The sequence below is a fragment of the Aythya marila genome (assembly GCF_965140915.1).
Source record: "Aythya marila genome assembly, chromosome: 3".
Lineage (NCBI taxonomy): Eukaryota > Metazoa > Chordata > Aves > Anseriformes > Anatidae > Aythya > Aythya marila.
Genome location: NC_139044.1, coordinates 86099079 through 86115026, shown reverse-complemented (window position 1 = coordinate 86115026; position 15948 = coordinate 86099079). Strand labels below are relative to the sequence as shown.

Sequence of the window (15948 nt, the reverse complement as noted above, 5' to 3'; positions counted from 1 at the left end):
TACAAAGCATCGCGTGCTTTCTTTGCTGAGAGCCAGGGCTTTTTTGTGCCTGTGTGTAATAGTGAACTGTCACGTTTACCGTGGAGAAAGTAAAACTAGATTGCTCTTCTGCTTTAGGAATAAGGGACTGGTTTGTCTTCTCAAAAAATGTTTTAAATTTTAAAGATAACAGCAGAGTAGGTATTTCTTATGTGAATGCTAAAATACAACATGAGAACAAATATAATATAGTGATTGTTATGGAAGAAGTACAAAAATCAGTTTCTAGTTGAAACTGAACCAATCTTCAAAGCCTGGTGATACATTATAAATATACAAGAAAAGGAGCATGCTTTTAGGATAATTTCTTTAGCTGTTTTTTTTTTTTTTTTTCTAGAATGTCTCTACATCAGAGCATGTAGCTTTGCAAAAAGTTTTTATCCAGTAATTCTGTTTGCATACATCTATGAAACCTATTGGCAGTTAACCCATCAGCATGAACAGTTTCAAGGCCATTTTTTTTTTTTTTTTAGAAGATGGCTTTGTGTTATGCTGTGCTCTTGTCCATTTTCTTCTTTTCTGGGTTGGCAGAAGTGTTTGCTTAGCACCGTTACCTTGTGGAAGTGATCGTAAGTAGGAATGAAAAAAAAAAGTAATTTGGAATAGCTGAGCTAAGTGGTTTAGTGCAGAAAAGATTTATAATAAATTGAAAAATTAAATAAGAAATGAAGAGTGAATGGGTTTAATACTCAGCTAAACAATGCTGTTATGATTGTATTGCATGTAGCTAAAAGAAAATCTCTGTGCTGTATTTATTGTTCCTTTGAGTTATGCTGTTGGCAGTAGAGGGCTGAATCCTGCATAAGTTTAGATTTGTTGAAGTTTCACTTAAACAATGAGCTGGTGTCCAAAAAAGAGCTTGACTGGCAGCATTTTTCCTCCCTTTGTTCTGTCCTGTGTGGTCATAGGACCTTTCTCGTGAGCCTTGTGTAACATGCAGAATTCTGAGCAACTCCTAAACACACAAGATAGGAAATATAAAATAATGTAGTCATTTTGCTTTTACAGTGATAATCTGCTACCAGTTTATTTTCTTTATTAGCCAACCTGATGATATACTATTGTCTGTTGTTTAATGAAGTTTTATTTTTCATCTGTCTTAATTAGTTAATTCAGCAGTTAGTAGAGTGCCCTGGTATGATAAACTGTTTATAGATTAGTAAACAGGATCACATCGGTGAGTGCCTGCTTCTGGTGACGAGTTTGATAATTACATCACTGCACTTTGCCTTCTTGGAGTTCATTCACCTGATGATAGCCTCTGATTTCCTTTTGACTACTCTGCAAAACCAAAATGTAGTTGTATTGCCTCCTTTTAAAAATCATTAACGTTTAAGTAAAGATAAGTGGGATAACATAGCAACTTCCAACTAAAGAATCCTTAGTCATACTCAAAGTATTATGTAGATTTTATTTAATTACTATGAGAAATAATATTAAACATTCTCTAAAGGAGGGAATAAAACTGTGGAAGAAGTTAAGGAAGGACTAGTGGGTGTTGTTTTGTGTAGTCTGGTGAGTGCAGGATAATTTTGCCTTGCAAGTTTTTTGAACTGCTGGCTACTAATGTTGAACGTGTTGAATATGACTGCCAGTAATTAAGGCGTTTTCCTATGGCTTGCAGCTGTCTTGTCTTTGGAGTTTAGTCTTCTTTTCTGCAGTTACCAGTAATCAGATGAAAAACAAGGCTTTTTTTTTTTTTCTTTTTTTTTTTTTTTTTTTTTTTTAAATTGTGTGTGTATATGAAATGTAGCCCCTTGTAACATGGATCAGGTGAAGGCTCTTGCTTGTGGGAAGCTGCAAGCACCTGTCAGCAGATTGGAAAAACTGGGTCTGCATTTCCAAAGTGTTCAGCACGATTTCTGGAAGGCTGGGGTTAGAAGGGGTGATGCTACTGTGTGGCCACTCGTGGAAATATAAAATCTGGTGTTTCAAGGGTTAGCTGTTGGGGTTACCAGCTTCAGACCTGGCTGACTCCTGGCTGTAGGTGAAACCTCTGTGGGTTTTCTGCTTCACATTGGAAGAAGCCTTAGTTGCAGAGTCCAAAATGAACTAGCAATTTATAATCAACTGCCTTAATCTTTAATGTGTGTTCAATACATATGTATAAATTCAGATGTGGAAGGTTGCTAATCTTGGCCTCCTTTGGAAGCATATTTCAGGTGAGTTCAAGACTTGCTGTATTTGGTGGTGTTGCTCTCAGATGTGTTGCCTGCATGTGAATAGTTTTCCTTCCTAGCATTCAGGAACTGTGTCCTCTGTCAACAGTGTAGTGAAATTTGTTGAAAGTAGGTTGGATTTAGATAGAGGCACATGGAGAAAGATACTGATAACGAATGGTCTGTAGTGAACAAATGGGTATCCTTTATGGGAAAAATAGGATTTGTCATTCGTTTCCATTCAAATCTGTACTTTTCCCAGTTTGTGTTTGGTGATACATGTTTTAATCACTGAGGCGTTCTTTCATGTTTCAATAAAGGGCTGTTGCCTGTTCCTAAAGGACTTGTCTCAGGGAGTTGCACTCGTACTGCTTTGTTTCTGCTCATCTCAAAATGCTGAGCTGCAAACCAGCTATGCAAGAGCTGGCTCAGAAACAGGCTTCATGCAGCAGTCTCAAGGGCAGGGGCATCTACATCAGATGGGAAGGTAGATAGTAGATCAGGTATGGCCTGAAAGGTTTCAGCTTCCAATTATAATGTGCTGCCAGAAGCCTGTCAGAGCCCTAACTCATAGAGACATGGACTGGTGCTGAAAAGGGAATGTTACAGCCACTGGTTTGGGGCTGCTTCGCAGGCAGAAGATTGTATTTCTTAAAAGTAATTATGTCATGAATAACTACTAAATTTTCATTTAGATGCCTTCAGCCATTGGGTTCTGACATGCTTGCAAAGCCTCAAGTATTTTTCTTAAACACACATTTTGCTGGACGTGGTGGAATTCGCTCGTTGCTCTGTCTTTCGAGAGGATTTTTTAGCTCACGACATTCCCCTATCATTACTTGTTCATAAAGCATGAAGCAGGCTTAGGAACATGCAAGAATGCAAAAGCCCATGCCAGCGAACAAAGGAGAAGCCTCCAGATACCAACTGGGGGGATTGGATTCACATCGCAGCAGAAATGTTGGCAGCGGTGTCAGGGTTTTTTCCTCGTGCAGCACGGTTATGCCCAGAGAGCTGGCCACGCTGCCTTGTTTTTAGTGGCTGTGCGGCGTATTTCTCAAGTTCCAATTTGAAGTAGCATTTTAAAAGCAAATGACAGGCTTGCGAAGAAATGAAGGCCTGGCTGTACTCAGAAATAAACTCTGACGTTGTGCAGCTACACCCATCGTGGCACTGGTGCTCAGAGGCCAGGCCCAGCTGGAAAAAGGTAACCCCAGAGCTGTGGTGTGTCTGGGGCCTGATTTACAGTATCTGAAAATGAAGAAGAATGGCCAAGTGCCATTGACTGGAGTTGTTATTTTACAGGATGTGTCCTGTGCTGCTGGCAGCACGTGCTAAGGATGATCGGGGCTTGCTGTGGCTGTGGGATGTGGCAAGAGGTTTGGAAGCAACAGAAACAAATGGGATGCTCGAGGGGTAGCACAGAAGCTTTCTGTGAGCAGCTAAAATAAGTGAATGTGCCCCCCAAAAAATAAAATGCAAAGTTTCCTGTATTAAATATATATATATGTATATTTAAACTAGCATGAATTGCATGAATAGCATACACTTGAAACATGTGTTTAAATCTTTGTTACCTTCATACATCGTGATCTGCATGTGGGGAGGGAAAGTTAACTGGGTAATTGAGTACATTGAAACAGATCGATGCTGAATGAAGTACCCTGTAACAAGTTTTTTCCAAGTCTCTTCTCTTCATTTAAAAAAAAGTTTGACTTTGCACTCCGAGGTCTTTTCTCTAAAATTACTTTCAATCCTCTGCCATTTAACGCTGAAGTTAATAGCAGATCGCTGTATGCTTTGACAACTTCACTGGTGTTGAGACCAGCAGCATTCCCCAGGCGATCGCAGCAAGGCTTTGCTTTCTCTTCAGACCTTTCTGAATTCCTTGGAGGCAGCACAAAGCAGGTCATGGGAAGCATGTCCTGACAAATCCTCTGTGAGACGAGAGTGTCCTTTTCTGCTTGCAGCTGTACAGCTTCCTGGTGGGACGATGATTTTTGTTTTCCTTGCTACTGTTTGTGAGAAAAGGATCTGCAGCCTCTTCACTGGTTGTGAGAAATTGTGCAGCTCCTTCCTCCTTCAGCTGCAAGGAATAGGAAAATGGGGGGCATGTTTCCCATCTTAGGGTTTTGCTGCTGGTGTTTTCATTCCTGCTTGGCAGGCTCATTTGATTTGTGCTGGGAGGGGCAAGTTACACCTTAGTGATGTGAGGAACTTTTTGCAAGTTTGGGAATCACTAAAACACGTCACAGGTACGTGAATCAGTTGTGGAGGGGAGTGAGAAATGGCCAGAAGTGAGCCTTTCAAGCTGCTTGAACTCCCTATTCTCATTAGGGTAAGGACTTTAAAGTAGGTTTCAAAAAAAAAGGACGAATTCAGCATATTTAAAATGGCACTGTTGGCCATTCACAATGTGCCAGTCCTGGCAGCTTTCCTGGTTGGTTCAATGAGCTTTGCACGCAATCAAATACTCTTTTTAATTGGGAACTTACTTAGCTGCATAGCTTGAGGAGCCCAAGGTTTGAATGACTTGGCCTTTGCATCTATTTCACTTGTGCGCCGTAGGTTCCATTTAATCTAAAACTAATTTCATGTCATGTTTTAACAGAAAAAAAGGGCAATGTTTCTTAAGACGCAGGGTTTTAATGGTACTGTTTTGGAGGCCAGTGTCTTAAAAGCTTATAGTGTGATCAATCAATATATTTATCTATAGGAAATACATAGTAAGTGTTATTTAAGAGCCACATGCCCAGCCATGTGAAAAGTGTGCGCACATTCACTTCTCTCAAATAACAGGAGATTACATTGCTGCTCACCTTACTGGAGATATGCCCATTACAGAAATTCAGGTATTTGCACACCGAATCAGGTACAGACAGACATCTGTTAGTCCCGTGAGCCATATCTGTATGTGTGTGTCCATATGGGTGCACGGAAGCACTAAGAGTGCTAGCATACAGATTTAGCTTTGAGTTAGTCCTGTACTTCTGTTTTAATCACAAGAGCAGTCCCCTTTTTGGTTCACAAGTTGGGGAAATTGGACAAGGAACTCTAGAGAGTAGTCTGTGGACCACCCAGAAATTATCTGTCCTTGAATCTTCTTCATACCCCAGTCCGAGGGAGGAGTCCTCTGTAAGCGAAGTGTCACAGGATGGAAGAAGGCTGGAAGAATTTGTCCTGACAGGCTGGCTCCAGTCTGTGCTCTGGCTGCTTCCACCCTGAATAACAGAAATAAACATAGTAACCGAAAGTTTGCGTAGTAAACCCTGGTAGCTTACTACATTTGTATACAAACTGTTTTTCTTAATTTTTATACATATATTTTTTGTTACAGGAAATACTGGATAGATCCCACAATGGAGGACGGGAAGCCCGTTTGGGCTCCACACCCAACTGATGGGTTTCAGATGGGCGTGATTGCGGACATTGGTACTGAATACTTAACTATTGAGCCTCTGAATCAGAAAGGCAAGGTAAGTGTCTGACAAGTGAGAAAAACCTTACAAAAATATTTTACCTGTAGGCCAAATCTTTGCAGATATCCACCATTACATGCAGGCTGAACGAGTGGGGAAAAAAATACTTCTCTGTTGTTTGGCTAAGGAACTTTGTTTAGCTTTAACTTGCCTTGCAAATGAAATATCCCACTGATAAGAAGCACATGCTTTCTGTCAATTATCTGCATGTGTGTACGTGCTCATGAAAGAGAAGACAACTGAATCTCCATAGCCATTTGTTTCAATACTGTATACTTTATTTTTCTAAATTTGAGACTGTTGAGAGTCTGTTGTTGAGATTAGCTTCTCTCTTCTCCCTTAGATGCACAGAGACTCCTATAGTAGTGTCCTAGGCTCTATCTTAGATTAGACACGTTTCTGTTAGACTGCTGATTGAGTGATGAATCCTCTTACTTCAAGCACTTTGAAACATAAGAATGTCAAACAAAGGTCCCATGGAATTACTACAGCAAATTAAAGGCAAAATAAAAGCAGCTTTTAAAGTGAAGTCATAATTAGTGTGTTCAAACTGCTTCATTTATCATGACATCTTTTGGATTTAGCACATCTTAATTAAATGTCAGATTTTACAGGAAGTGCCCTGTAACTATTAATTATCCTAATTCAGATGGTCAGCATCCTGGGTTTTACTTGCTGGAATAAGATTATGCACCATTTTAAAAGTTGTGATTTGGACTTTGTGAATATGTCATATGCTGGTTCTAGCTGTTGTGTTTTCAGATATGGAAAAGCAAATTTATGTTGTTAAAACATTTTTTTTCTTCATGTCTACAATAATAGAGAATGCTTTGTCACAGATCAAAAGGTTATGCAGCAGTTCTTCCTTTGGGAGGAATGTTTATAGACTTTTTTTTTTTTAAAGTCTTGTAGAGGAAGTTGATTTTTCTTTCATTAGAAATAAAAAGATCTGATATCTGTGTCTGTGAGATAAGGTCTTTAGGTTTAGTAATAGTATGCATTCTTCACTCTGTGAAAGAACAAAATTATTCAGACAAGAATATGTTAAATATTCTAAACCCACGTTTAAGTGATTTTTTACTGACTTAACTGATGTTGACCCTAGTGCTATTTCTGTTTATATCCCCAAATGGTTCTGATGTGTTAAGAGCAAAAGTTCATATATTAGAAACAGAAATAGATGATAAGGAGATACTTGAATCACTATTTATTTCTAATATAAATGCCTTCCTCTAACCTTTTTTTTTTTTTTTTTTTTTTTTTTTAATAAAACAAACAAGAAAAAGCACCCTAAAATACAGAGATTTTTGTTTGGTGGTTCACAGTGCACAATCTGTGTTGCCTACAAAGTTTGTTACTTTGCTTATGGCTGTCTAGAATTAAGCAAATCAGTTAAGGGCCTGCAGTTCATTTCTGAAAGGGACCGAACACTTCACAGTTAGGTGTTTAAATACACCAGAGATTATGGTCCTGCATTTCTAACTATCAAACTTCCTTATATTAATAAAGGTGGAGTAAAACATTTTGCTGATTACCTTCTCAGTCTTTTCAAGGTGTCATTGATTTCCTTTTGTAGTGAAATGCTTCTTATCGCTTCTTGACTTTTTTGTGCATTTAGACCATTACTTTGAAGCGCTCAGCATTTATACCCATTATTATCAACTCTGTTTACTGCAAATGACAGTTCAAAAGTGCTCTTCAGTAAGAAGGAGTGATCTAGCAGCTCCAGAGTTGCCCACGATAATTACAGGGAGGAGATGAGTAATTCGATCTTGTAAACATACCCGGGCAGTGTAACTTATTATTATTTTTTAATCTGGGTCATTAACATGTCATATGTACTCCCAGTAAGGTACCAGCTTCTACAGGAGATCACAGACTGAAAAGGAAATGTGTGTGTGTGTGCATTTCTTGATTGTTGCCTTTTATACCACTTAATGGTTAATTAAAATAAGTCGTTAATAACTGCAGTAGATGCTGCAAGGCAGCAGTTTCATGCTGTCTCAGAGTCCTCCCTCCCTTCCCTGCCCGTAGCTAGCTGTGGTGTGGCAGCGCGGCACCCTCTCAGCTGTGCTGGCAAGCTGATGAGGCACAGCAAACTAGGTCAGAGGATGGATCCACCTTAACACTGAAGACATGGAAAATTTTAAGGATGGCAGCAAGCAGCAGCAAGAGGAAGGAGGACCTAGGGCAAGCGTGGTCAAAGATTTCTTCGTGTTGTGAAACCAAGTTACCCAGTCCAGACTGGGCAAAGGTAGTTGGCCAACATACCGATTTACTTACAAAGCAGCAGTAGCATTTTTGGGTACCACAGCCCATCCAGTGTTAACAACAGCATTTACATAGCTGTGCCGAAGCTGGGTGCCTGAAGAGAGGTGTGGATCTGAGTCACTGAGACTGCCTTGTATAGGAAGGAGTAATGCAAGCACTGAGAGCTTGTTATCAGAACAAGGGATGTGTTTTGTGACAGGAGTTGCTCCCAAGAGCTAGATCATGGGCTTGCAAGGTTGAAATGCCACAACTACGAAGAAAATGGGGAAACTGGAGAGTGGTTTGCTAATGAGCATGGTCCCCCTTAGGGATGGAGCTCTTCCCTGAGGATGAGCTCTGAATCTGAGCAGGGGGAACGGGGCTCAGCCCCGCAGCTACGTCCTGCCAGCAGTCCCACAGTGGTGTGCCAGGAAGGAGACGGACAGAAAGACAGCCTGTTGTTAGATGCAGCTAATGTTTCATTCACACATCTTTTACTCAGAATGTACTTTTTGGAACTTACCAGAAATCCTGACCTTGAGAAAATAGCTTTTATGTTGTATTGCTTGATGCTACAACAGGGAGAAGGCAGATCTCAGTGAAACTGTCAAATGGGGAATTTATTCTTTTCCTGGAGGTAGCGAATCTGAATTTAGTGACTTAGGGAGAGATACACCCTGAGATGCCCTTCTGGGACCCTTGTGGTACGGAGGCACAGGGGGTGGCTAATGAACTTCTCTAGTGATCAGTTCCTAGCAGTACAGGGGAGGCACATACTGCTGCAGACACCAGTCCGTACCCCTGCTGCAGTTGCCTGAGAAGCACCTTATGGCTCTGAAAAAGGCTCTGAAGGGTCCTGGAAAGCTTTATGGGACCCCTGTTCCAGTATGTTCTGAATAACCAGCATGGCATTTCCCCAGGTTAAGTATAAATAAATGTATTCTGAAAGTAAGGATCAGAACATCCAGAGTTCAGTGTTTCCAAGCAAAGGCATTATTTTAGCAGTGAGTGAAGCTTGCTTGAGGAAAAGAGATAGGTTCTTGTCCATCACAAGAACAGGTTGTGTTGCTTTTGGCTGTTCTGTAGAATGCAGCTGGGAGTAGGGATGTCTCTGTGGCTGTATCTAGAAGATATAAAGGAAGGCACGGTTACACGTATTCGATTACAGGGTAGAAAGAAGATCCTGCTTGAACGGAAAGATATCTTTTTTCACTCATCTTGTTTCTGGGAGAACAGTTAAGATTGCCATTGGATTTCAAGGGCTGCTTCATTACAAAAAGGAAAGAAAAAAACAAACCACAAACCCTCTGTTTTGCCTCCTGAGACCACTTTCATAAGTGGTTCATAAGATCAGTATCCCGTCCCTTTTTTAGAATGAGTTTGACCTAAGCTATGCCTTAATGTAAGTGTCTTTGACCAAATGCCTGAAGGGTTTTCTCCTTACAGTCAATGTGTTTCAAAATATGGGGCAATGGAGTAAATAACTGGATAATTTTTAAATGGCAGATACGAGATAGCTTGCCCATTTTTCTGTTTAAGATATTCAATTTTAATAGTATTTGGCAGTACTCAGATCCCTACACATCTAGGAAATGTACTTAGCTATATGATAAGTAATCACCTTAAACATAAAGCAGTAGAGTAACTGGGACAGGTGTAACATTCTTGGTTGATACAGTTTAAACTAGGCTTCATGTTCCCATCTGATATAAAAAAGTCCATCAGAAACACAGTTGCTAAGTTGTTTTTATATTGCTTACTTGTTTTATGACTCATGAAATAGTGAGCTGTGATACTGTACTAAATTACAGAAGGTAGGAAGGACTTGGAGAAGGACATCCAGTTTGTCAGAAGCTGACTGTCCCTGCAGTATATCTAACATTGCAATTATTTCACAATTCCCACTGTGTGAAAAAAATGAAGGACAAAATCAGTATCAATTTTCCTTAATTTTTCACTGATCTTTGATCAGAGGCTGAGTGGTGAGGACAGTGGAAAGGCTCTTCCTTCCTCTTCTGAGGTAGATCTGGTATAGCTGGGTTTAGAGCTGTGAAATGTTGGTGTCAAAACTTTTTGAAGAGTACTACAGGACAGCTGGACATCATGTTCATTCTCTCTTGTGGAGAAAAAATAATCTGTATTTGTTAGTGGTTAAACTTGAATTGCACATCAGCAAGCAAGAAAAACTGAAGTCAGATTTTTGTGAAGTAAGTCAAGCTTTTTTTTTTAAGCTTTTCCACTTCTGCATGCAGAATGAACTGAGTACATGGGAAATTGTTGTTCAAATATGTCTTTATGCAATGCAAACCACCTTTATTGTTGGAAACTTGGGGAGAAAATTCTGGTAAGATGTTCCAACTGCAGTGTTTTGAGAGGGAGGGAAGGAGGGGGCTCTTTACCCTGCTAAAACTTGGAGGTAGGTAAGTTCAGATCCCCTGCGGCTCCAGCGTGCTCTGATGAAAGATGTTGTGGAGGAGGTTGGTATGACAGATGTTCAGTAGTTCCAAAGTCACCATGCAGATGCTTTTCCCTTACAGAAGTTTTTTTATGCACTTTTTTTCTGCATTGAATCCTGATAAGGAGATAGCAAAGTATAATTTATGACTATAATTAGCATATAGCATGGTAACTCTGTAGGGAAGGGATATTACAGACTTAATGTTTTCCAACCAGCAGCGATTATTTTGTCTCAGGGATGTTTTTGATCCTTGCCACTTTAAAGGGAGTTGGAATTTGGCTGTTCACAATGGTCTAAGTTGCAAAATCACATTTATTGTGTCTTTTTGTATGGAAGCAAAGATGAAAAAAATTGCTGTATTTCTTCTAAACATCCATGTGAGATGCTTTTCATGGTACTGTCTTGCTGGGTGCAATGTTAATTAAGCAAGCAAACTTGTTTATTTATTAGGGTCATTCTTTTAGATCTAGTTGGTTGTCTTTTAAAGTAGAGACAGAATTAAGTAGGCTTCTTGTCTTCATTTCCATGGGGAAAAGGCCTGTAGTAGCATGTAGTAGCAGCTCTGTCACGTTTAATTGGTACAACGATGTTTCTGTTCATTCCTAGGTAGCTCAGACACCCTATTACTGCTGTAAATAAAAAGTATAATTTAAGAGCCTAGTTCTTACAATATGCAGTAGCTTTGCGCAGATGCTGTAATACAGTTCTGTAAGCTTTTTTCTTTTTTTTTTTTTTAAAAAAAAAGAAGTTATAGGATATTTCTTCATCTTTACAATATGAATTACAATTTCGAGGATAAACAAAGTTGGGTTTGTTATTAATATTTCCAGTTGGATATGAACAGTTGCCAAATGGCTGTTTTGTGTTACTGGAGTACAGGAGTTGAAGGAAAGTCTTGTTTTACTTTGGTACTGGCTTGTTGAAGGGAAAAAAAAAAAAGAATACTCAAAGTTACAGAATATGGAGATATAGAAAATATTATATATTGAATACTTATGTTTTAAGTGAGAATGTTTTAAAACCATATATGATGACGACAATTCATTGAACTAATATATTTTTTTTTTGTTATTTTTGCTTCTTTGCAAAGCTGACGAAATTTTGTGTTCTTTATAGATCTGTTCCCTTCGTGGTATTCTTGTTTCTCTAGTCTTCATTTTTGGCGTTGTCTGTTATAAGCCAATGGTTATGTGTCATTTTCAAAATGCATCAACTATTTTTACAATAATATATATTATAGGAATTGGTTTTTGTAATGTAATGCAGTAATGCAAATATTGCAGTTCCTTATCTGCACCTGGTAGCTCAGTAACATTTCCAGTGCTGAGATATAAAGCTAGAAACTTCATTTTTAACTATGCATGATGATGGTGCATTTAGTTGCAACATGACATAAGATATCTTTGGACTCTCTATTTTTATGGAATTACAACAATTTTAGTATTTTTCATCTAACAGACTTTTCAGGCTGCTGTCAATCAAGTGTTTCCTGCTGAAGAGGACAGCAAAAAGGATGTGGAAGATAATTGTAAGTTATGAATTTTAAAATAAGTTATGCATTTGAAAAAAACGGTTTGGGAAAGAATATTGTTTCTTTACAAGCTCCCTGTTTTTTTCTTATAGTCCTTTTTGTTTTCTTTGCTTGAGTTTGTATATGAACTTTACTGATCCTGGAAACTTATTAAAGTAAACCTGTTTTAAATATCATTGATTGTGTTTTTTAATTTTCAGCTGAACACTTTAGAGGAATTCATGACTACATGAGTTATTCCCACATACAGCTGTTATTTGTCTAACTTCACATATATGCTACTTACCTGCATTTTGATCAACTGAATTGAGCATTTCAGCGCTAACTAAATCTCTCAGCAAAAGAATGAGTTGCCTTATCAGCAGCTCTATTGTACTGCGTTTTCCTGCATGTAACCCATTTCTCAGACAGCATTCCTGTGGAAGTTTAGGTAGTTGAAAAAAAATTTAAGATAACACTTCTAAAACTGGAGACAGGAATCTGGACCCACTGAGGCCACTGGAAAGGGAAATGTGTTATAGTGAATTAGACCAGAGGGCTGCTGGGGAAGGACCTTTGAAGTGAACTTGTGTAATACACATTGTGTTGATATGCAGGGGTTTTATTTTGTTAAATATATTATAGTTAGATCTGTGGAAACAAATCAAGTATGCAAATCTAAAGTGAGGAGAGAGAGTACAAAGATAGGTGAGAAAGGACCAGCTTTTGTAGAACTGAATAGAATATAGAACTGAATATTTTGCCACTGTTGCTGTTTGTGAGCAAATCTATTCAGAGAGACTATCCTATCTAGAAGATCTGATGAGGGAAATTATTTTAAATATTTCTGATGGGGATTAGTGTTTGGCCAAATACTAGTAACTTCGTAACTGGTGGGCAAAAGTAGCTTCTGTTGTTCTTCCTCTAAAATAAATAGCAGGTAGGACTTTGAAAGTTGTTGATGATTTAAGAAACAAGTTTTATATTGTGGGGGATGGCATTTATATCCCATGGCAGGAAGTACAGCTGTTACAACTGCTCTGTAAGGAACAAGAAAAAGCTTGTGGCAAGGCTTGAGGCTTCTGATTGTACTTAGATGGCGCAGTGTTGATGGTGCAGTGTTGTCAGAGGTGGAACCAAGCTGGCAGCTTTGTTACCAGTTGCTGGCATTTGTACCTGTCTTCTCTGCACATGATGATTGTTAGGGACATGCATTTAATCTGTGTGTGTCTGTCACAGCAACCTTATTGAGATGTTCTGGCACCTCAGTGTCCCAGTCAGGGAACTGAAATTTGGAATGAGATACTGGAAGTCGTTTGAGATTTTAGCAAAGTGCTATTCAATTAAGTTAAAACAGTCATCCTGTGGGAGAACATGTCTTCTTCGGCTTACTGGCTAAAATATAAAACTTAAAAATATTTTGTCCAGCAATCCCTTCTGTTTCAAATATTATCAGCAGTTGATGTTCGTCTCTAGCATGTGTGAAACCACGTTCAGTTTCCTTCTCTCACAGAGAGGATTTGTGCTGATCATCACGGATGTTTAAGAATAATTATTATATAAATATAATTCACTTTACAAACTACTGGGTGTTTTCCATCTCTCCTTATAATACCATTTTCAAAAATCCCGAAGGTCTAGTTAATAATACACTTACCATTCCAGCCTGTGCTTAGTGATTAACTCCTTCCTGGGGTGTAATTTGCTAAGTAGTGCTTTTTTTTCCCCCCCACTACTCTTGGTCTTCTATATCCCAAATGCACTGGCTGCAAGAAAGACCTTTTTGAGAATCTAGCCCTTCCTCAAATATGAATTTTTAGTAAATGCTGCAAGTGGTACAGAGACAAAAGATTTACCTTTCCTTGTGATTCACACTCTTCTTTCACTCAGGTTTCAGTGTCTGTCACTATATGTGGACAAAAAAAGAAACCAGAACTTCTTGATTTTGAGGTGAAACAATTTTTAAAAAGAAAAGAAGGGGGCAGGTTATCAGATAAGAATTGTAAAAAAATAAAATAAAATTCAGAAGAGACAGTGTGTAAATATGGCAGTGGTATTTCCTGACTTTAAGTGCTTGAATTGGCTTCTGTGAACTCTGTGTGTGTGTATGCAAATAATTATGTGGACTATGAAATGCACATACACTGGTTATAGTTATGAATGAGTTGTATGAATATGCAGAATTCTCCCTTTCATTACTTCCTGTGGCGCTGGATAGGAGTGCCACTTTTAAGGGATTTATTCTAGAGAAGATACATTTTGAAATTGCAGATTTAAGCCTTAGTCTTGTCTTGAGGCAGCAATGTTTCTCCTGGAGCAGGCTCCTGTTCTTCACTGAGTCTCTTGCTTCAGGCTGGTCTGGTGCACGTGGTGTAAGGCAGAGCCTTACATTCTCTGTCCTACTGCCAAAGGAAGGCTATAGGATGGAAAAAGACAACATCTGTGCTCTTGAGAAGCTCCCATTGTCCTTTGCCAGTACTGTTTGGGTCAGCAGGAGGAGGGTGGAGGGAGAAGTTAAGCTCCTTGCTTGTCTTCAGGCTTCCTTGCTGGGTGAGGTGTCTGGGAAGATGGACTTCAAGTAATAAGAGTTGGCAGTCTCTCTTGCACATCTGTGGCAATGAGCTAGAATGTTTTTCTCTGCAAGGGCCCTTGAGGAAGGGCATTGGTCCCATTTGGCCCAAATTCAGAAACGACACCAGCTTTCTACACTTCACTGGTCCTTGTACACTGATCATTCATCCCTTGTGTGAGGGAGGGGGTAGCAGTTAGCATTAAGTGCTTATTTCATCTGCAACTTCCTAAGTGCCACTAATCTGTAAGGCTTACCAGTATGGCAGGCAATCTGTTGTAACAAGACAAAATAGTGTTGTGCACTTAAATTTTAGGCAGATAGAGGATTCAGCATATTTGCATATCGAGGCTGTGTAATAAGTAGTGCCTTCACTTCTCTCTAATTAAGGCTGCCAACACCTTCTGGTGTCTTAAACATCATGTTTCTGAAAACAGGGCCTAGATTTGCCAGCACGTTGAAACTTTGTATGTGTGCCCACTCTCTGCCTTGGGATGCCTTTTGCTAAGTTGTTGGCAAAGTTAGTTCAGCTATTTTATGTTAACAAGGTAAGAAAATAGCTCATTTCTCTTATGTTAACATCCCTCCCGATAGTGTGTTTCCGGAGGCCTACTAGCAACAAGATGGTGTTACCCTGTGGATGTTGTTGCAGAGACTGCAGAGAGGAGCTGGAAGGAAGAAACGTTGGTTTTAAGGATTTTGATAGGCACTGGTTTCCACACTTTTGGGACAGCATGGAGGGAAACACAGTGTGTTTGTCTGGAAGGACATTAAAAAGGACCTTAAAACTGACAATTTATACTGAGCACAATGTGTTGAGGGTCCTGTCGTCTAATTCTTTGTTCAGCAACTTTCTTTAACTTAGGTTGTACGATAAGGAGTAGGTCTATAATTTTTAAAACAAGTATTGAGTCAGCAGTTCTGCCTCAACACAGTGCAAGGGAATGATAGGATTAAACTGTAATCAAAGAGAGGGGAAGCAAAATGCTCCTTAATCCTAAGACTTAGTTGCTTGGCTGTACATTAAGGTTCTTCTGTGCTCTTAATGGTATATGATTGTTTTTTTATTTGCAGGTTCCCTGATGTATTTAAATGAAGCCACTCTCCTTCATAATATCAAAGTTCGGTACAGTAAGGACAGAATTTATGTAAGTATTAACTGTCATGTAAACTGGTCTGACAGTAAATATCCTTTTAAAACACACAAAGCAACAACAAAATTTTTTCCTCTATCACAGAAAATCAGCAGGAATAGTACCATCAGAAGGTTAGGAGGTTTTAGGCATTTTTTGCTATCTTGCTTGAGACCTGAATCAAATTGATGCTTGCTATTTTTTTAATCAGGTGGAGCAATAGATTTTTCTCTACTTGACTGCTCAGTTGCAACTACAACACAGCGTTTGTATCACAAAGGTCTGTTCCTGTAGGGAACTTACCTACCAGTGGAGTAGCTTTTAACAAAGTGGTTCTTTCTTCATTATTTT

At 39.1% G+C, this 15948-nt stretch overlaps 1 protein-coding gene across 6 annotated transcripts in view; it reads left to right on the top strand.

Moving 5' to 3' along the window:
• MYO6 (myosin VI) overlaps nt 1-15948 on the top strand; it is a 105962-nt gene that overhangs the window by 23161 nt on the left and 66853 nt on the right. For all 6 annotated transcript variants that reach the window (XM_082757254.1, XM_082757253.1, XM_082757252.1 and 3 more), the window contains exons 2-4: nt 5536-5674; nt 11844-11913; nt 15539-15612. In XM_082757254.1, coding sequence (XP_082613380.1) covers nt 5558-5674; nt 11844-11913; nt 15539-15612 — 261 coding nt within the window. In that variant the 5' untranslated portion in view covers nt 5536-5557. The remainder of the gene's footprint in view (nt 1-5535; nt 5675-11843; nt 11914-15538; nt 15613-15948) is intronic.